Source organism: Aythya marila, assembly GCF_965140915.1.
Source record: "Aythya marila genome assembly, chromosome: 3".
In the NCBI taxonomy this organism is placed as follows: domain Eukaryota; kingdom Metazoa; phylum Chordata; class Aves; order Anseriformes; family Anatidae; genus Aythya; species Aythya marila.
Window position 1 is genome coordinate 29,177,363 of NC_139044.1, and position 20,676 is coordinate 29,198,038.

General features: G+C 43.8%; 1 protein-coding gene across 2 annotated transcripts in view; it reads left to right on the top strand.

Moving 5' to 3' along the window:
- The window catches only part of KIF26B (kinesin family member 26B), a 202,497-nt gene that overhangs the window by 162,541 nt on the left and 19,280 nt on the right, over positions 1–20,676 (top strand). For both annotated transcript variants that reach the window (XM_082757483.1, XM_082757484.1), the window contains exons 9-10: positions 14,329–14,491; positions 15,588–19,023. In XM_082757483.1, coding sequence (XP_082613609.1) covers positions 14,329–14,491; positions 15,588–19,023 — 3,599 coding nt within the window. The remainder of the gene's footprint in view (positions 1–14,328; positions 14,492–15,587; positions 19,024–20,676) is intronic.

Genomic DNA, 20,676 nt, shown 5'->3' on the forward strand with positions numbered 1-20,676 from the left:
GCTAGGTCTGGATTGGAATGAGGTGTACTGCTGTGCTAATTGATTAAATGGCATCTATCATAACATAAAGAGATCAAATAGAATTATTTTCTCTCCTGTGTTACAGTTTAAAGCTCTCAGTTCTGCTCAGATCATTAGCGTATAATTTTCAGATGAGCTAGCCAGAAGGTCCCTAAATAAAAATTAGTAGAAAAGATTAGCTAGGAAAGCTACACTGGTAATGAGCTGTTGCACTATGGTAATGTGCTAGGTTTATAGTTCATATCTAGCCCTAATCAGTGATAAGTGCAAGTTGTCAGCATTTGATAGCTAATTGGTGTTTCTTGGAATTACATTGCAACAAAAACATTGAAATTAATATAAAGCTTTTCTTTATGTATGACAAGTTAAGAGTTAATTATAAATGCCTGGGTCAAATACACCTCTTAGCTAAACTATATGCAAATGTGTTGCACTGAGGGAGTATTTGTGGGTTGACAAATTTCTTTGGTCCCTTTTGCGTCATAATTTACCGTTTTTGGAAACTGATACAATAGCAGCTTTGAAAACGGGGACCTTAAAGCCATTTGCTATGTATTTAATGTGTCATCATAGGAAACAACAACAAAAACAAAAAACTAAGTCTGTCCTACTGGAAGATGTTAACAATACCATAGTGACTTGAACTCTCATAACAGCCCATTTGTTATTGATTGTATTTACTCCATGTTCATCTGAGAACTGCTATCCTCCCAGAGAATTAATTGGACATAAAATCATAATATGGATCTGAAAAATTATAAAGCAGGAATAATGTAAGCCACAGGACATGAAGAACTTAAAAGCCTGGCTAACTTGACATCTGTGTGCTGAGATTTTTGTCGTTGCAGAGCTGTAATTAGGTGGCTCTAATCACTCTCATAATGCTAATATGGGGAACGTCCTTTCTGTCCTCAGTAGCTGGTGGTGGGAATGACTTCTCTGCGCTGTGTTCCAGAACTGTGGAGTCTGACAAGCTCCAAGAGCAGGACTAGCCGTGGCATATATGCTGCAAGAGATTTTTAGCCACTTTCTAAGACACTGAAGGATACGTCATCACATTTCTCTTTCCAGTCATCTCAGTAGATCTTTTAGTTGGCCATTTAATTGACCATTTCAACTCAGATTTAACAGGCCTTCAGACATTTGAAGCCTCCTCAAGTCTCCTGGGCCTGGGCAAGGGAGGGGGCAGAAGCAGGTGCCCGCTCAGGCTGGGCCAGGAAGGCGTGGGGCTGCAGCCCTGCGCTGCTCTGTGCAGCTGTATATCTGTGCTGGCTCACACAGGGCAGCAGGGAGAGGAGGAGATGAAAAACTGATGAGACGAGCTGAGTGGGATGCAGCAAGGTGAGGTGATAGGAAGCGTGGAGAAGAGGGGACAGTAGAAGGGTAGGAAATGGAGGAACATAGGTCACAAACCCACAGGAAACTGGTCTTCATTAATTCCTCTATTCATAGAACAATCCATTTCATTTATTCAAATCCTTACCATTCAAAGTGCAATTAGATGAATATATTTTCCTGCTGAGTAAAATCCATACAGTCAGCAGACAAACCCCTCTCTAAATGATTTGCTCATCAGTGTGTTTGGGAGATGGAGAGAAGAGAGGAGCTGAAATGAGTTCACTGCTAGATCGTCTGAATTAAATGATCATTTTTTTGCTATTGTGATAGCTGCAGAAGTTAACATTGAAACGTTAAGAAAGTCATGCTACGACACATATTCAGAATTAGCATTCACGTGTTGGAGGGACAAATCCTGAAGGTGTGAGTGAGTTTAAACTCACTTTAGAGTAAGTACAGACACCAGATATTATCTTCCTGAAGGGGGTGCCTTGACATTTCTTGGCTGTTCCAAGAAGTGGAAATGTGGAATAGCCACTTGTGCATTTAAATTCAGTACTCCTCCATGACAGCCCCAGATACAACCCTCGCCATCTCTTTTGTGCATGATGATACCTGATGTCTGATTTTCTAGGTGAAAGAACAGTGGTAAATGTCATCTGTCTAGACTTGAGTAAATAACTGAATTGGAGCCCCATGAGGAATTATTTGTTAAGCTGCAGAAGACAGGGAGCTGTAAGATGCATCTGATAGTGAAGACTGATGAGGCAGCAGTTGCTTGCATTGAAGTGGAAGCTATCAGAGTAGAGAAAAGGCCACCAGGGAAGTTCCTCAAGGATCAGTTTTGGGAGAGATTTTATTTCATGTTATTATCAGCAGCCTTGACACACAAAGCAGGAGCATGCTAATCACGGTGGCTGGTTGCACAAAGTGAAGAGCCATCATCTGTACAAAGGAAGAACATCAGCTGGGAGCAGCTGCAGGACCTTGAGGGCTGGAGTAATAGAAATGGCATTAATGGCCTGTGCAAGGGCTTGCTCTGACAGACTGCTAACAATTTCTACTGAAATCTGGGAGCTCATCAGCTAGACAGAGGAGTGGGGGGGGGTGTGCTGATTTAGGCATGTCGGTTAATGACCACGGGTGTCCACAGGCGATGCAACAGTGAGAAGGTAATGAAGTCTGCAGACACATGAGGAATGGCAATAGAAAAATATTAATGCCCCTATGCATAAATATTAGGACTAGCAATTCCTCTCCTGGTTAAAGCTCTGGTCACCTACATGGATGAAGGATGAATTCAGTCTGAAACAAGTACAAGAAAGGCTGGTGAGGGAACCAGGATTGTCAGGGATTGTAGTGATAGGACAAGGAGTAATGGCTTTATACTAAAAGAGGGTGGGTTTAGATTAGATATAAGGAAGAAATTCTTCACTCAGAGGGTGGTGAGGAACTGGAACAGGCTGCCCAGAGAAGCTGTGGATGCCCCATCCCTGGAGGTGCTCAAGGCTAGGCTGGATGGGGCTTTGGGCAACCTGGTGCGGTGGGAAGTGTCCCTGCCCATGGCATGGGCTGGATCCAGGTGATATTTAAGGTCCCTTCCAACCCAAACCATTTTTATGAGAGAAGACTAAATGAATTTGCTTCCATACCCAAATAGGGTGAGGCAACAGAGAGAGGGTGAGCAGCAATGTGTTGCCTGTTAATGCAGCAGGAGTATTCCTGTTACTGGGGAGGGAGAGCAAAGGAAACCAAAGGGTCGTGCTGGAACATGAATAAACACGAGATTTGATGGCTTCTAGCATTCTGCTCTGAAATGGCAGTGGTTGTGGGCAGTGCTAGGAAGCACTAATGTGTTCAATGATGGGTCTTGTAAACGCTTATGGAGGATGATATATATGATTCTCCCTACAGGACAGGAGCAGGAGGTGATAATTCGGTTTCTTCCCACCCCAAGCATCACCCCCTTCTGATGACAGTCTCACAGGAACACAGAACAAACAATGTGTTCCTTTTCCCTCCTTCTCTGTGGTTGTTGGCTGTGTGCTGTCCTTAACACAATGACCATCTTTCCCCTGGGCCTCTCTTATGCCTGCAAACCCAGCGACTGATGGGATTCTGAGGAACACATTTCCCCATCCTCAGGAGAGTGCAGTGGGCATGCGGCGGGGATGCAGGAGGGAGACTGCAGAGCCTTGCTATAAACCACAGTAATACAAAGTTAAGAACATAATAGTGGCCATACTGCTTCAGGCCAAATGTCCCTCTAGTATCCTCTCTAAGTAAATTCAACAGCAGATGCCAAGTAGAGAGTATAAGACTAGGACAAGAACTTTGCCAAAATATTCCCGCAGCCTCAACTATTTTCAGCTGCAAGAATTACTGAGCTTCAGCAGCAGCTCTGTAAACAGAACAGGGCCCTTCCAGGCACGTTGTAAATGAGTCCAGTTTGAGGCTTTCTGAAGATGGTTGAAGGTTGAAAGGGGCTTTTTGTGAAAGACTGGCTCAGCTTGTGTTTGAAATTTTATTTTAATGCTTCTGGGGTTTTGAACAGCTGATTCTTTAATAGATATCTTTTTATCATTTAAAGCTAAATACATACAAACATTAGTAGTTGTATTTTGCTTTCTGGCACTCACAAGTCTGTTCTGACTGCCAATCTTGTGTAGAGGCAGCTATTAGCATGGAAATACTCAAATTTACAGTTGATTTTCTGGGTGTAATAGATGCGTATTGAAACATGCTCTGGTTACCTTAGGTAAAACTGCAAGCTATGTAATGGTTACAAAACACCAAATTTAAAAGAGTTCTTTTTCTTTGCTGTCACAGGCTATTAAGAGATCTCTGAAGTGCTGGAGATATGACAGTCTATTGAGGAGGATGTCTAATTAATGGCATTACAGTGGGCAAAATAAATCCCACGAAAATAAAGAATCCATTTAAAGGGGGAGCAAAACTTCACATAATATGAAAAATGCATGTGCATCATTAATATTTTAAATTGCTGCATAGATTAAGATAAATGTATTTGATACGGCCAATCTCCAAATGGTTTACATGACAAACACATATACATTTAAAATCATTATATATTGATTTGGTCACTTTTGCTTACAATAAGAAATATTTGCATGGAGACTGGGGTCCCTCAGGTTTTATCTCGCATCCTCTATGAATAAAGTATGATGAAGTGTAAGGGGGGTAAGAGAACCAAACATTTAGTTTTCTTGTGCCTGTGTTTATAGATGAGAAAATTCCCACTGCCCTGCAGCAGCTGCTAGATTTGGCCCTGTGCTGCCAAAAACTTTTAAACACATCATAAAACTGCCTGTGGTTCCATGGTTTAACTTCATTGCCATGTATTTGACTTCAAGAAGGGATTATTCAATTCATCATCTCATGCATCCAATCACTGAATCTGTAAAAGCCCAATTCAAATCTTGCTGAAGCCTTTCTGTTGACTTCAGTGACAGCTGGGTTCGGACTACACTACCATGGTTTTCAGCTCATAAAAGTCTCAGTTTTGAGGCTTTTTTTCAGACATTACCAAGCCAGTCACAGATAGAGATTTTTTTCATCTATAATCTTTAATTACAGTGCAAGATAGCAACATCACTGTTGTCGTTCAGTCTGTTTCATCACATCTCTCAATCAGCCAGCCCATTGTGAGGATAGCTCAGCCCATCTGCAGACAAAAGTTGTTGCTGTCTGACGGCTGTTAATTTTTATGTGAAATGAGTTTTTGGTCTCTCTCCAGTTCCTAACAAGCTCAACCCACCCCTGCTGTTTGTTGGAAGTGCAAATATAGAGGCAAAGGACTTAGGGGACAGAGAACTCTGCCATTCATCTGGTTCTTCAAACATCATTGCAGGTGTTAAGAAAAAAACTTATTTTGACTTGAAAAAAGGCAAAATGGAATCTGTGAAGTGAAACCAGCTTTCTAGTCCATTTTGCTTTTTGGAAGAATAGAGATGTAAAGGAGAAGCTGTGTAGATAGACAGCTAAGTCCAGACTTAGTTACTTACCCAGATTTTTGGAAGGTGATGGACTCACATGAGATTTGCTGACTTCAGTGGGATTTTCCAAGTGTCTAGGATCTGCATGTATCACCTGTACATGTCAGTACAGAATTCCAAAATCCTAAATTAGCACATCAACTGGCTGTAGCTGAGTCCATGTTCCCTGCCAATGAAAAGTTGTTGCTTCTCTTAGCAGCTTTTAATAGTTCCATGCTTCTCTGTGAAGGAGAGTTTGGAGTTGTATGTAAAGAGGAACTTTAAAGAGCTAATAAATTGACTACCAGGGATAGCACTAATTCTTGAGGTATCTGACTGTGTATTTTGCTCTAATGTTGTTAATAGTTGATAGCCAAGATCCACTTTCATATGAGTGGATATTTTTTGGTCTGTTAATCTAAATGAGCAGTTCTGCAAGGATCAGCACCAAGAAAATCACATTTCTGATAATGTGTCTCTTAATTTTGGCATCCAGAAAGGTATGAATACTGGCTGAAAGTTGCCACGTGGTTGGCAATTTCTCTTACCTGTGTACCTTCCCCTTGTGTGTTCAAGGGTATTGTTTAAGGACTCTCAGCCACGTTGCTGTGGGAGCACAAATACGATTTCATCCATCCACCCAGCCATCAATTCTCACAATAGTTATGGAGACTTTGAGGCTTTTAAATTGTTTTCTCAAAGCTTCTTTAAATTAGCCAACAGGCTGAAAGTTTATTGCTGGAGGCGATAAGGCAAACTTGTGCACAGATGCATGGGCAGAATAAGCTTCTAAACCTAACTTTCTTCTGGAATAGGTCTAGTGAGTAGCATAGGTGAACCGTGTAATTTTCATGATATTTCATGATATTAATGACAGGTGAAGTCTGTTTTTTTCTCTCTTTTTTTTTTCTTCTTTTTTTTTTTTTTCTCTCTCTCTTTTTTTTTTTCTTTTTTCTTTTTTCTTTTTTTTTTTTTTTTTTTTTTCTGTGCAGGAGTGTTTGTGTTCTCCATCCTCTATGATAATACTGTGGGTTGAAGACTGCAGGGGGTTGCCATATAAAATGTTACTTATCAAAATGCAAAGTATTTTGCTGAGTGACCTTCCAGTTTCCTGGAGATGTCATCTGTTTACGCTAGCAGCACTTCCAAGTGGAGTGGTTTCTAAAACTGAACAGCAGTCAATTTATTTTCAGGTACCACTCCATTTGGGATTGCAATTAGGATAACTAGAGCTGCTCTCCAGCACAGGAAACTGGGAAGGTCATGCTGCCAAATTGTTGGCGTCTTGATGAAGGAGTGTAAACTACTGCTGTCTCTACTGCAGATCAAATGAGTCTAACCAGAATGAAGTAATTATGAAATCCTCCCAAAAGATCATGAATATTCATGGATCAATTACAAACATTTGAAGTTAATTTTCTGTGTGAGGAAATAACCCTGGTATTCCACTCTCGGTACATATGAATCATAACACTCCTTGAAAGCAAAGGGCAAAGTGCTGTTGTTCCTTGCTCCTCAGGCTAGCGGGTGCCACTGTGCACAGCAGTGAGCACCGTTTCTGTCCCCCTTCCAAATGACCACACTGTATTCACCAGGGAGGCAGCCGAAACGGTCACCCAGCTGCCTGGGGTGTGCACAACACAAGGGTCGTGCCGGTCTGCTTGCGCTGAGGTGAAAGCCGAGGTGGCCGCTGCCCTTGCTGAAGGCCTCTCCTCGCCGTGCTCAGGCCGTCACCCACCCGAATCAGTCACCAGAGGGGCTGCTGTGAAGGTGGCTTCCAGAACGTGTCCTCAGCAGATTGCCAGGGGATGTGTCCTCGTTTTTCATTTTTGCTATATGATTTCCCCCACCGCTGCCCTGTAGCAATGGTGTTGGCCGGCCGCTCTCCACCTTGTTTGCTCCCAGGACGCAGGCAGCCCAGCAGAGGCAGGCAGGCTCCTCAGCTACTCCAGGGGCTGTTCAGAAGTGGGTACGGCTGTTGTCCTCTCATTCAAAGCAACCAAATCGCTTCATGGTGATAAGCTGAGCCCCTGTGATGCTTCCAGATAGGGAGCCAAGCAAGAAAGGATGGGGCATTGAGGGAGGAAGCCTTTTTCCTTCCCTTTGTGAGTGTACCTTGGTGGAGGTTACGACAGGGCCTGGCCATATGCGAAGTCTTTAAATTATTTAAAATCTGTGTCATTATTGGTTTTAACTGTGGGGATTTTTTTTCTCCTGTAAATCACAGTCTATTTACTGCTCAGGTTTTCCTGTGGCATGGCTGGTTTGGGGGAATCTGGCTTTAAGTCCAGTATACAGTTGCACAGTCTAATTAGCTCCCTGGATTAATTGAGCTTCTGTTTTTCAGCCGAGAATTTATTTGGAGCTGGCACTGTAATGCCAGCTAGGCCAACCAGGATCCTTTTCTTTTGATTCGCGTTGTGCTTTGTCTGTGTCTTTTTAATGGTTCCTTGTGAGTGGAGCTTGGCTCTGTGCTAGGAACTGGAGGATGGAGCCTGTGCTGGTTCAGCTCTGCTGGCGGCACAAGGGAGCATGAGATGATGGAGGGGACATCTTTCTCTGGGCTTCCCCAGGGCTGGTATAGAGGTGTGCAGCTCAGACCCTGGCTGGAAGTGTCAGAAACCATGAAAACTGCTTTACTGTGAGGTAGATCTACTGTGGATAAGCATGAATTGCTGAGACCAGTCAGTGGAACCTCCAGTCTGGGGAATTTCTATGTCATTTCTGGATAACAGGCTTTTCTTTGGCTATTTTGTTGACTATTAAAGTTTCACCAGCTTTGGGATCTACTTCTATACAAAGTTACGGCTCTTAAGCCATCCTTTTTTATGGTCAGAGGGACAGTCAGTTTCAATGAGTCAGTGTAGCTGGAGCTATTTGGGTTGTCCTATTATTAATTTCTGTCTTTGGTGAAAAGAAAGAAAAAAATGCCTTTTTGTGCATCTGTCAAGTGTTTATGTGTTGTCACATGCACAAGGATCGTTCTGCAATATGAAATTTGCACAGTTAGGCTCCTACAAGACAAGAATTGTGGGGGGAAACCTACATTTGATATACCTTTTTTAATATTAGAATTCAAGTATAAGCCCCTGCCATTGCATACTTGACTGCAGCAACTCCTTTTTCCCTCCCTTGACTTCTGTAGTGTCACACCCTTTCATACCTGGTTTTGATGTTCCCAGCACATGAATCTGACCACAATATCTCCCCAGCGTGCTCCTTTCAGCTGGCTCCCCACTCCCCTGTGCAGTGAGGACAGCTTTCTGTTTTGTGCTGGTGTGCTTCATACAAGACAACTGACTGTAGTGTCAGTGGAGATTTTCACTTTGCTTAATTTTCCCTTTAAGGCTAGTTAGCCTCCATCTGGAACAAGTTTGCAATTTCCCCAATGCCTCATTTTATCAGGTGAAGGATTCCCCAGGTTAAAGGTCCAACATGTTACCCATATTTCTTCAACTGCCTTGCTTTGTTCTGCTTACACAGCCAGGCTTACATGGCTGAATCACCGAGTGGCTTTACCGGCCACTTGGCCTCATTTTGCTTGTGCCTACACACATTGCTCCTATTTCCTTGCTCCTTCTGTAAAAATTAGGAACAGAAAGGAAAGACGTGGCTAAGCAAGCTATATCGGTTCTTCATTAACTCAGTTGTTACCTACCTGTAACATCCGGTGTTAGTTTTGTATAACTGCCCTCTATAGAGAGTATTTCTGTACAATAGGAGCCAAAACCAAATGGAGTATTTATATGATTCTCTCATTATGCAAGCATTTATTACTACAAATAAAGCTGTGCATTAGCACTAGGGAGCAGAGTTAAGACTTTGTAATCAAAAATAGCTGCCATAGTTCCAGAGATTTTTCCTTTGACATACCCCTGTAAATAATTAGATTACAAGACACCTGAGGGCATACATCATCTTATCCTGTAACAATAACACCTTGAGGGACTAGACAACATTTTTCTTTTGGCCAAGTGCCTAGGAAGACACCATGATGTATGATTAATAGAGAGCACAAACACACACCCGTGCACATCCTAAAGCTTATTTATAATAATATTGTATTATAACTCTTGTGCAGTGTTATTACTTCTACTCCTGATGGTGCTGCTTTTGTCACTGAATAGCCAAAATCCTTATAGTAGGAGGGGGAGTGGAAGGGGAAGACAAGGAAAATATTTGCATTAAGGGGATGGGATGGGACGGGACGACAAAGAGTCTAATAGGATTGGTTTAATAATTCCACAGAAAAATCATGATTCCAGGACTTTAGCTGGATCTTCCTCTCCAGCATTCCCTCCGTTTGTGGAAAAGCTCTGTCCTTGCCTCTCCTATACAAAGAATGAAATGCTGGGCAATGAAAATTCCTGCAAATTTACTGAGCATAATATTTATTCTTACTGCTTCATTTTCCATTCATGAATTCTATTTTGCAGCCCTAAACAAAAGCAATTATCATTTGCCTCTTTTCTGTGAAACACATTTTGAACACATTAGTAGAACGAATTCTCATAAAGCTGAAGGATCCGACAGATGCGGGAAGATACAGGAAGGCTCCGTCCATGCTATGCCCCCTCACCTATGTAGTGTGGTGCAATGAGCCGTGCCAAATTATGTGGGGGTTATGGGATGCCTTTGATGGGTATCAGTGAGCAGCTGAGGGGATTCAAGTGGGGAGAGGGGCTTTGGTGGTTGTACAGTGACAGTAGAGGACATTAATAAGAGCAAGAGGTAAAGAAAGAGGAGATCAGTACTTTGAGAGGTGCTAGCAACGATGCTGGAGGCTGGCAAAGTCTGGTTAAAGTGGTTAGAGCACAGCAGCATGAAATGGAGCAGTGTTGGGCCACTTCAGGAGGGAGCAGGGGGTGAGGATCATGGTGTGGGTATGAGAATGATTAAGAAGGGTGGATGAGAAAAGCCCATGGTAAATACTGGTAGAAGGGAACAGAAGTATCTGATGAGAGAAGAGCATGGCAAAAAGGGTGTGAGCACATGAGAGGAAAACTCTCCTATACTGCAGGAAAGGGTTGTAGTACTCCTGAATCTCACTGTTCCTCACCGGCAGCAAATACTAACAAAACCTCAAGGTAAATCATGAGTCACCTCCTCCTTCCCTATTGCTTTTCCATACAAAAGGTGGCAGCTGGGTGCTGCTGCCAGCTGATCAGCTTGTTCAGCAGTTGAGGCTTTTTAATACATGGGAAGGTTTCAGGCCTGCTGATGCCTCATTGAAGTGTAAATATAAATCCATTTGAAATGACATAAAATATATAAGAAGAATATACAGATTGTGAAAACAATTACTACAGGGGCGGAAAATGCCAGTAATAAGGTTATATTGGCAAACTTACTATGGCTCCATGGGCTATATATATTGTTTTCTCTGCAGGACTTTATTTTCTCCATAAAATTATCATCTTTTTCAAGGCAAATGAAGGACTGTCTTTGGAGATGAAGCGGGACTGTACTGTGATGTGGTCGTTGTCAATAAATTCCTGCCTTGACCCATGACAGAAGTTGGAAGGAGTATAGAAATTGGAGCTGTGCAAGGACAGGGAGGTATTCTGAAGGCAGCTGGTACCTACCTTCAGAACTGGTTTGGCTAATGCATTACTGCTGTTTGTAGGTGGCTGTTCCTGCATGCTCCTGGCTTGTTGGGTACCCAGGCTGAGAAACAGCTGTACTATTTTCTTTGCAACGGAAGTCAAAGGAAGCTGTGCTTTGAATATGAAAGACTGTATAATGCTCAGTACTCTGAAAGATCAGTGCTTCACACCAAACACCTATGCTTAGTGAAGTCTTCAATGCTGCAGGTATTAACAGGGGATTATGTACCTCACCTCAGAGGCATTCATCAGATACTTCATTGATGAGCTCCACAGGAAAGAGAAAAAAAGCCTTTGAAGAAATAAGTAATTCTGGATGCAGAGCTGAGTTTGTGTAGTCCTAACAGTAGATAAGCACGAGTCCACACATTAAAAGGCAGAGATTAAATGAAAGACTGGATACCTTCTTGTTCAGGGAGCAGTGTTTATCCTGTACAGTGATTCAGTCAGGGGTCTAGTGGAAAAATAGTATCCAGTCATGAAATTAAGGACTTGTACTTAATGCACATAGTCAAGTAGGATTCAGGCAGAGTCCGAGCAAACTTTTCATTATCCTGAGTACTTCATTCTTCTAAAGTATGATTCTATTTTGTTTGATCTGAGTATAATTAATCATGAGGAAGGAAGATAGATATGTTTAAGAGGAATGTAAAGATGTATGCTTTTTCCTTCTTGCTGAGCCAGTGAAAGGACTAATTCACACTGATCCCAGTTTGTATGGTGGTCTCAGAAGACAAGAAATGGAAAACAGTTCACTATGCTGCTGTGAGAAACCTGTAACCTTCTACAAAGCAGCCTTTGCTCAATTTAATGAGCAACACGCACCCAGGAGCAGCAGCCCTTCTGTGAGCTTTCTTCAAAATTTCCCATGTCTTTGTTTTGCACAGACAGAAGATCAACAAAGTTCTTCTTTCTCAAAACTCTTTCAGTCCAGACCTTCTCTTTGTAAAACTTAAGGCTTTACAGGAAATTTTGCTTTTGCAAATACCAGCTCATGAATCACCTAATGAAGCAATTCAAAGCCTTGCCTTTTTCAAGCTGAAATACCATGTCAGCACTCAGAAGAGCAAACCATCTACTTCTCATCTCACAATGTATGATCTGCACAAAGTATTTTGTCAATAATTTTACTTGCTGAGGGTAGGGTGAGTTAAAAACTAATAGTTGCTAAGCCACATGTTTGTGTTACTATGTTCCCTTTGTTTTTCATTCTTTCTTTGAGAATTTGGTAGGTGCTATTGTGAGAGATCAATGAACCATGAACAGGTGAAATGTCTTATGACAATGTCTAGCATTGACAAAATATGAGGCTAGCAAATTTCTTCCTCTTAGTTTTATTTTTCAATATACAATACTGACAGGAGACTAGTTTTTTTTCTGTGTCTAAAGCTGACAGTCAAGATACAGGCAGTATTGAATGTGGAAACTCTGAAATTAGAAATCAGTATTGGTTGGGCTTTTTTGCTGCTAATTTTCCTGCTTCAATCCTAAAAAAAAAATCTGTCCGTTAGTTTCTTTCTGGTATATGTCATAGAATTTGAATTATAGAATAAGAATTTCCTCTGTCATTCTTCTTGCAAGTGTGCATTTCAATGCAAGGCAGATGGCACAGATTATTTTATATTCATAATGCATATAGCTCTAGGAGAGCCACGCCGCAGCGTGCTGATGCTGGCTGCATGGGTTATGTATTCCCAGGAGACCGACATGTTCAGAATGCATTCTTTTGCCCTTTCCCCTGTCGTCTCATGTTTTGCTATGATAGAAGCACTAGCAAATGAAAGGCTTGTTATTGATTTCTGTGCAGATGTTAATAATTTCTGTTTAACTCTGCATTGGAGTGGCAGTAACTGATGTACAAAATTTGACATCTTAATTATTCCTTGATGGAAAAGAGGGCCACTAACCTGGGGTACAGCAGCCTATTAACTCTGGATCTGTGGATTCAAAGCAGCCTTAGGTCACAAGTGAAATGAGTGAGGCTGTCTCAGTGTAGTCTTTATGGATGTTTGTTTGTTTCTCAAAGCTGCCAGACTGTTTTCAATGAGTCTGGAGCAGAAGGAAGCAGAAATTCTGAAACAGAAAATATTTTCTATCCAGTATTGCTAGCCTTGCTGAAATCACGAGTACTAGAAAACTCAGGAGAAGCACCATTTGGGAGCTCCCCAACCTTATTGCTAGATGCATTGAAATATGCATCCAAAATGCTATTGTTTTCCCAATCAAAATACACGTTCAAGAATTTTGATGATTGTCTGTCAGTCCTATCCAGTAGAAATAGGTTTATTTCCCACAAATTGATTCCCATCAGCTGGGAATGTTAAGTGGATGACCAAGGGCACACATGCACCCTAGGTATTAGCAGATACTGATCAGTGACCCCTCAAAATCTGATCCGTAACCACTGACAGTATTGCTATTATTACAACAGTGAAAGCCATTCATTGAACAGGAGGTAAATATTGGGCTATTGTCTTTACTTTGAGCTGTATGTAACGATTATCCACAACCTTTAGTGTAGGAGATGCTCTCTTCAAAAAGGATACTATTTTCCAACTAGTCAGCTAGTCAACCTGTGCATCTCGTAGCTAAAGCTCCCTTAAAAATATATTGTATGTTTTTGACTACAGGATTGGATGAACACCACGGAAGTGTTATATATGCATCATTATGCTGTTAAAATTGTCATGCTTGACAATTCCCATTCTTAGTCCAGTCATAGCCCCTCAATAAGGCATCAGCATTTCAAAAGCTATCCTGTTCTGAACAATAAAGTAAATGGCAAGAACAGAAAATTTGATTCCCGTCTCAGCGGAAGAAAAGATCTAATATGAAAGAACAATTGTGAGAAGTCTTAAGGCTTGATTGTTTTGTATTTCACCAGTATCATCCAAAATTAATTTCAGTGATTTAACTACTAGTATTATTGAATCATGCAGTGCCCCAGCAGGCAAGAAAAACTTTGGGTCCTCAAATCTAATAGTCTACGTTCTTGTCCTCCAGAGCTAGGCCAGAGTTTGCTTGTACACTGCACACTGGAAAAGGGCAGCAGCCTGCTGCAGTGGCTCCTTAACAGTCCCCAGTGCTGGTCTGCAACTCTGTATTCACCAAGATGACGGTACTGAAGGAGTGAGACCAGAAGAAGACATAGAGGGGGAACTGGGAAGACAAAAGAAGTTTAACTCGTAGTCTAGGGTCTTTCAGTGTGCTCAGCTGCAGACATAAGATAGTGCAAACCTGAGGAACAGAACTAATTAGGATTCCATTAAAAGGAGGGGAAAAAAATCTTACTGAGACCCAAGTCACATCACAATGGTCAAAGTGAAACCTCGATTGCTAATGCAGCCTTAATTCATTTTATTTTGCAGAGACAGCAAGCTCACCATGTTGCTTCGAGAGTCCCTGGGGAATATGAACTGCCGCACCACAATGATAGCTCACATTTCAGCCGCTGCGGGGAACTACGCTGAGACGCTGTCCACTATCCAGATTGCATCAAGAGTCCTCAGGATGAAGAAAAAGAAAACTAAGGTAAGGCAATGTATAACTTCCTTCTTGTAAATGCTGGAGGGGGGAGCAAGAAGGACTTTGAAGGTTCCTTAATTGGGTAGAACAGCAAATACAACATCAGTAATCAATTCGAAAGTGCAGAGGTTATATGAACTGTCCTAGGCGAATGGCTCAGAGCATGCATCAGAAACTAGGGGGGGTAAACACTTCAGCTTCAGATAGAGGAATGACTTCAGACATATCTGTTATAACAGGTATGTAAGCTGGCCTTGCTTAGTGATACAGCCAAGAGCATAAATTTTCAATTATATTCTTAGTACTAATGAAATCATAAGGAATTAAAATACTGTAAAGAAAATTGGGATTAATGAAGAATTAGATTCTCTGTGCTTCTCACAGAGAGCAGGAACAAAATAAATGCAAAGCAATGTTTCCATTGCCAGTACCAATGCTCCTTTTATTCTGACTGCTTCTAAATATGGGCGATTGATTTTCCAAGAAGTAAAGAGATGGTGAGCCGTATCCAATTCTGTGTTTATGGAGGCCTGGTTCCTTCTGTATAGCTTGCATTGGGAATTGGGTACAACCAGTGAATGTCTGATTTAAATTGACTGCCTATGGATTGACAAAAACTTTGAAGAGAGACAAGAGAAGGAAATCAGTCCACACACCATCACAGCAGTGTGCCTCCAGAGACTCTGCACACATTATACAAATCCACACACTGGTAGTATGACCGATTGTCTGTATTTTCTGTGCCTTATTTGTGTAACGAGTTTTCTTGTTCCTCTTCAGACACACAAAATCAGGAAAGCCTTTGGCAAATACCTGATTTCTTTGGTTGGGCTAAATTAGAAAAGGGATACTGATTAATTTATTCAGTGCTTTTTATTTTTGAAATCTCATGACTCTTAAAATGGGACATTTAGAGCTGGGGCACTGTGTTCTCTGTTGAACGCTGCCGTGTGTTTGCTATAAGACTGAATATAAGAGGCTTCAGAGGCTTCATTAGAGATTTCCCTGTTTAGATGCGACTGACTTTTTTGTGTGTGTGCTTTGTGTAAGGAAGTGCTTGCAGTACTTAAATGTCATGGTTGCTGTCTCTCTGATGTTGCAGTACACATCAAGTTCTTCTGGAGGAGAGAGCTCCTGTGAGGAGGGCAGGATGCGGCGGCCAACCCAGCTGAGACCTTTCCATTCCAGAAACACCGTTGACCCAGACTTCCCTATTTTGCATTTGTCAAGTGATCCTGATTATTCGTCCAGCAGCGAGCAGTCCTGTGACACAGTGATTTATGTCGGCCCCAATGGCACTGCCCTTTCTGATAAGGAACTGACAGATAATGAGGGTCCCCCTGACTTTGTTCCCATAGTTCCTGCACTGCAAAAGACCAAAAATGAGGGAAGGCTGGAGGAAGGTAGTGAATCAGGGCCCAGCACATCTGAAAGAGATTGCCTGAAGTGCAACACCTTTGCAGAGCTCCAGGAGAGGCTGGATTGCATAGATGGCAGTGAAGAAACCGACAAATTTCCCTTTGAAGAGACGCCTGCTCAATTTAGCTCAGACCAGATGTCTAAGTGCTCTGTCTCAAGCCAACTGGCAGAGCTTAGCCACTTACCAGAGTCAGATAAGGAAGATACAAAGCCAGAATGTCAGCATCCTGATAGAGAAGCCAAGGAAAATATAAATGCAACACCCAGCAAAACTAAAAGAAATCACTCCCCCATTCCTTCTGGAGCTCTTACTAATGTTTCAACTCCTTCTTCTCCCAGGAGTGTAACAGGGAGCTCTAGTAAAGAGCTGAGCTCTTGCCAGTTAGCACACAGCACCAGCTTGCAGAGCAGTAGAGAAGGTCTCAACACCTGTGGATTTGTGGAAGGCAAACCTAGGCCAATGGGTTCTCCTCGGCTTGGCATTGCAAGCCTCTCCAAAACCTCTGAGTACAAACCACCAACTTCTCCTTCCCAGAGGTGCAAGGTCTATACACAGAAAGGAGTCCTGCCCAGCACCACTCCCCCACCAGCTCCTCTGAGTAAGGACACTGGGGTGACATCTAGTGAATCTTCATTACAGCCAGAAATCCGGACCCCACCTGTAGGAATGAGCCCTCAGATCATGAAGAAGTCGGTGTCTTCCAGCAGTGGGGATTTTGAAGAGACCATCCTCGATGAAGATCAGCAACAAAGCATTTCTCCTGAATCCAAGAAGGAGATACTGAGCACCACCATGGTGACTGTGCAGCAGCCATTGGAACTGAATGGAGAGGACGAGCTGGTGTTCACCCTCGTAGAAGAACTGACCATTAGCGGGGTCCTGGACAACGGGCGCCCAACCAGCATCATCAGTTTTAACAGTGACTGCTCCGTGCAGGCGTTGGCCTCTGGGTCTAGGCCAGTCAGTATCATCAGCAGCATATCTGAAGATCTCGAATGTTACTCCAGTGCAGCTCCTGTGTCTGAAGTCAGCATCACACAGTTCCTGCCACTTCCAAAGTTGGGCCTGGATGACAAATCCCAGGATGATGGCAGCAGGCGCTCATCTATCAGCTCGTGGTTGAGTGAAATGAGCACAGGGAGTGATGGCGAACAGTCATGCCACAGTTTCATTGCCCAGGCATGCTATGGGCATGGAGAAGCAATGGCAGAACCCCCTGTTTCTGAGTTTGCAAGCACCATACAAAGTGCCAGCATGATCTGTGTAGGTGACAAACAGAAGCCAGTGACAGACAACATGCTCATACTGTCAGAAATGGGGGAGGAAGCTTTCGGCAAAGTGCCACCCATCAAAGGCTGTAAAATATCAGCTCTAGGGAAAACTACTGTCACAATTAAAAACACTGCAAGCCTCAGTAGCTGTGAGGGCTACATCCCAATGAAGACAAACATTACTGTTTATCCATGTATTGCCGTTAATCCCTTCAAAGCACAAGACACTGATGACGCTGTATCAGCAGTAACTGCAGACCCAAAGGCTGCCCATTCCCATGAGGGGAAAGAATCCAGTGCTAAGAAGGATATCAAATTTGAAGATCCTTGGCTGAAGAGAGAAGAAGATGTTAAAAAGGACAGCTCTGGGAGCATTGATGGGCCAAGGCCTGACATGGCCACAGTTCCAGCCAAGCCTGAGCATGGCACAAAGCAGTCCTCAGCAGATCGGTTTAGCAGCAGCAGTGGTGGGGACGCCTCTGTCTCCCCAGGATCTGACAGTCTGAAGAGGATTGTGGATGGGTGTGAGATGGCAGCATCAGGCTCTGCAACCCAAAGCCCCGTTCATTCCATTGATGGCCTGAAGAGCCGCAGCCTCCCTCGAGGGCTCCCAAAAGCAGGCAAGCTGGAGGAACCTGACAGTCACCTCCAGCCTATGGTCACCGACAGCAGTGTAGCCAGCTCTCCTGCCCACCCTCAGCTTTCTAAGGCTAGCCTAGACAAAAAAATGGCCTCTCCCAAACACTGTGTCCTCACTCGCCCCAAAGGGACCCCTCCTCTGCCACCGGTGAGAAAGTCAAGCTTGGATCAGAAGAACAGAGCCAGCCCCCAGCACAGCGCAGCCAGCAGCACCACCAGCAGTCCCTCCAGCCAGCCTGGGCCCTTCCTGGCCAGCTTCCCCGAGGAGCTGAATGCCAAACCCAAGGGCCCTGGCATTGACAGCAGCAGCAACAACAGCAGCAGCAAGCTGTTCAGTGCCAAGCTGGAGCAGCTCGCCAGCAGGACCAACTCCCTTGGAAGGTCCACAGGAAGCCACTATGAGTGTCTCTCACTGGAAAGAGCAGAAAGCCTGTCCTCCGTGAGCTCCAAAATGAACCCTGGCAAAGACACCACCATGCCGAGGGCTGGAAGGAGCGTCAGCCGCAGTGTCATGTCCTCACCAACCAACTCGGGGCTCTCGCAGTCTGCAGGGGCCTCCCCAAAAGCCGGCCAGTCAAAGATCTCTGCTGTCAGCAAGCTCCTGTTGGCAAGCCCCAAGGCCCGAAGCCTGTCTGCCTCTGCCACCAAAACACTCAGCTTTTCAACCAAGTCTCTGCCTCAGTCCGTCGGGCAGAGCTCCAGTTTGCCTCCAAGTGGGAAGAATATGTCCTGGTCAACACAGTCCCTCAGCAGAAACCGAGGCTCCAGCCTGGCTTCCAAATTGCCACTTCGGGCTGTCAATGGGCGGATTTCAGAGCTGCTCCAAGGCAGCGCTGGCTCCAGAGGTTTGCAGCTGCGGGGAAACTCGGAGGCAGAGGAGCGTGGGGGCCTTCACGGAGAGGAGAAGCCAGCCGTTCACATGCTGCCATCCCCTTACAGCAAGATCACCCCTCCCAGGAAACCTCACCGCTGTAGCAGTGGTCATGGGAGCGATAACAGCAGCGTCCTGAGCGGGGAGCTGCCCCCCGCCATGGGGAAGACGGCCCTGTTCTACCACAGTGGGGGCAGCAGCGGCTATGAGAGCATGATGAGGGACAGCGAGGCGACGGGCAGCGCCTCCTCTGCACAAGACTCCATGAGCGAGAACAGCAGCTCTGCTAGCGGCAGGTGCCGAAGTCTCAAAAATCCAAAGAAACGCTCAAATGCGGGTAAGTTTGCGGTGATGTGAAAGAGGGACACAGACCAAACCAGCTAACTAGATCACAGTGGGGAGGCCAACCCTGAAGATGAGCTAGTTCAGTGCCAGCCGTATCTAGTAGCAGAGAAGCCATGCCAGGTTAAGTGTCCCAGGCTCTGAGCTTCTTCATTTTGCACTGTGCCCAAGTCTGTATGTTTGCATTGCCTATGCAGTGGAGTCTCCCCCTCCCCCTTTTCACTTAGGTTTATTTCACATTAACAGAGCACATATCCCTAAAGCTGTTTCATGTTGCCAGTGGCCACTGCATTCAAGTATTTATTTGTACAAATATTCTTCTGATTTGATTCCAAAAAGATGCCTTCATGAGGCAGTGAAATGTAATTGTTACTCTTAAGCGCTTTGGGCACAGACTAACCTCTTGGTATGTGTGTGTTACAGCGGCACAAGACCACAGTCTTGCTCAAGAGCAGTATCTGTTGTGAGCTCACTTTAGCTCCTCAATCCATCTGGATGCCCAAAGGGTACAAGATGCCCTGCAGCTGAAACTGAGCTCCTTCTTCCCACCCATATTAGAAGGCGGAACAAAGCTGTGGCCATGCCCCTTGTAAGATCATATCCTGCCTCTGAGTCTCTTGTTTTTTAACTTTTTAGTTGTGAGCCCTTCACTTCCAAGTATTTTTTTATTAATAAATAATAAATTATATTAATAACATTATAAATGTGGGAATTACTTCACTGAAGTCCTTACAAATCTGAGAGCTCTTTAGTCATCACAGAGCGGATCAGAAGGACTTCGCCTTTGTTCAGCCATAATCCCCGGTAGCTTTCATGCTGCATCAGCGCTTTTTAATGAGAAAGCAAGAGCCTCCTGGGCCATGCCAGGAGTCTCTGCCGTTGCAGCTGGTACATCTTCTCACCAGAATATTAGAATTTCAGAGGTTTGCAGGGAGGGGATGAGGAGCATCCATCAGCTGGACACCTCACCTTTTTCCTGGGTGCTGCTTTCCCAGCCTGAAGTGTAAGCCATGCCTAGTTTCTTTTTTTAAATAAGCATGTTGACATTGGAATGGGTATGTACAAGTATTTGTAATATCAGTGGCTACCTACCCTGCAGTAGCTCTGGCTGTGCAAAACGTGTTATTCTCATATAGTTCCTAATTCACCAGCCTTTCCACTTGCTGGGTTACTTGCCTCTGGGATTCATTTAGAGTGAATGAACTGAGTGATGCATTACCCTCTCTTCCCTCATGCTTTTGACTGCAGTAGCAGGAAGAACATGTGCAGCACAGATGTGAACACAATAGATACCACTATTAAAACCATATCCATAAGTGCATGGCTGATTTTACCTGTTCAGAGAATACGTCTGAAAGTGATAGCTGTTCATTGTGCAAGCAAGGGCCAAGTGATGAAATAATCTTTCTGATGCTAACTTTGCATCCTATGAGAAAGACTCTCTTCTATCCTTTCAGCATATATGGCAATGAATTGATTTTCCTCTTTCTGAGGAGCTGGTCCTCTAATGGCCCCTTTCAAATATGTACTTTTTAATGGTAATGTGCAAGAAAAAGAAGGATGATTTTGTATGTTGTGGAAAAGGAATCCAAAGCTGACTACACAGATTGCATTGAGGGCATACAGGAAAGCTGGGGAGGGACTCTTT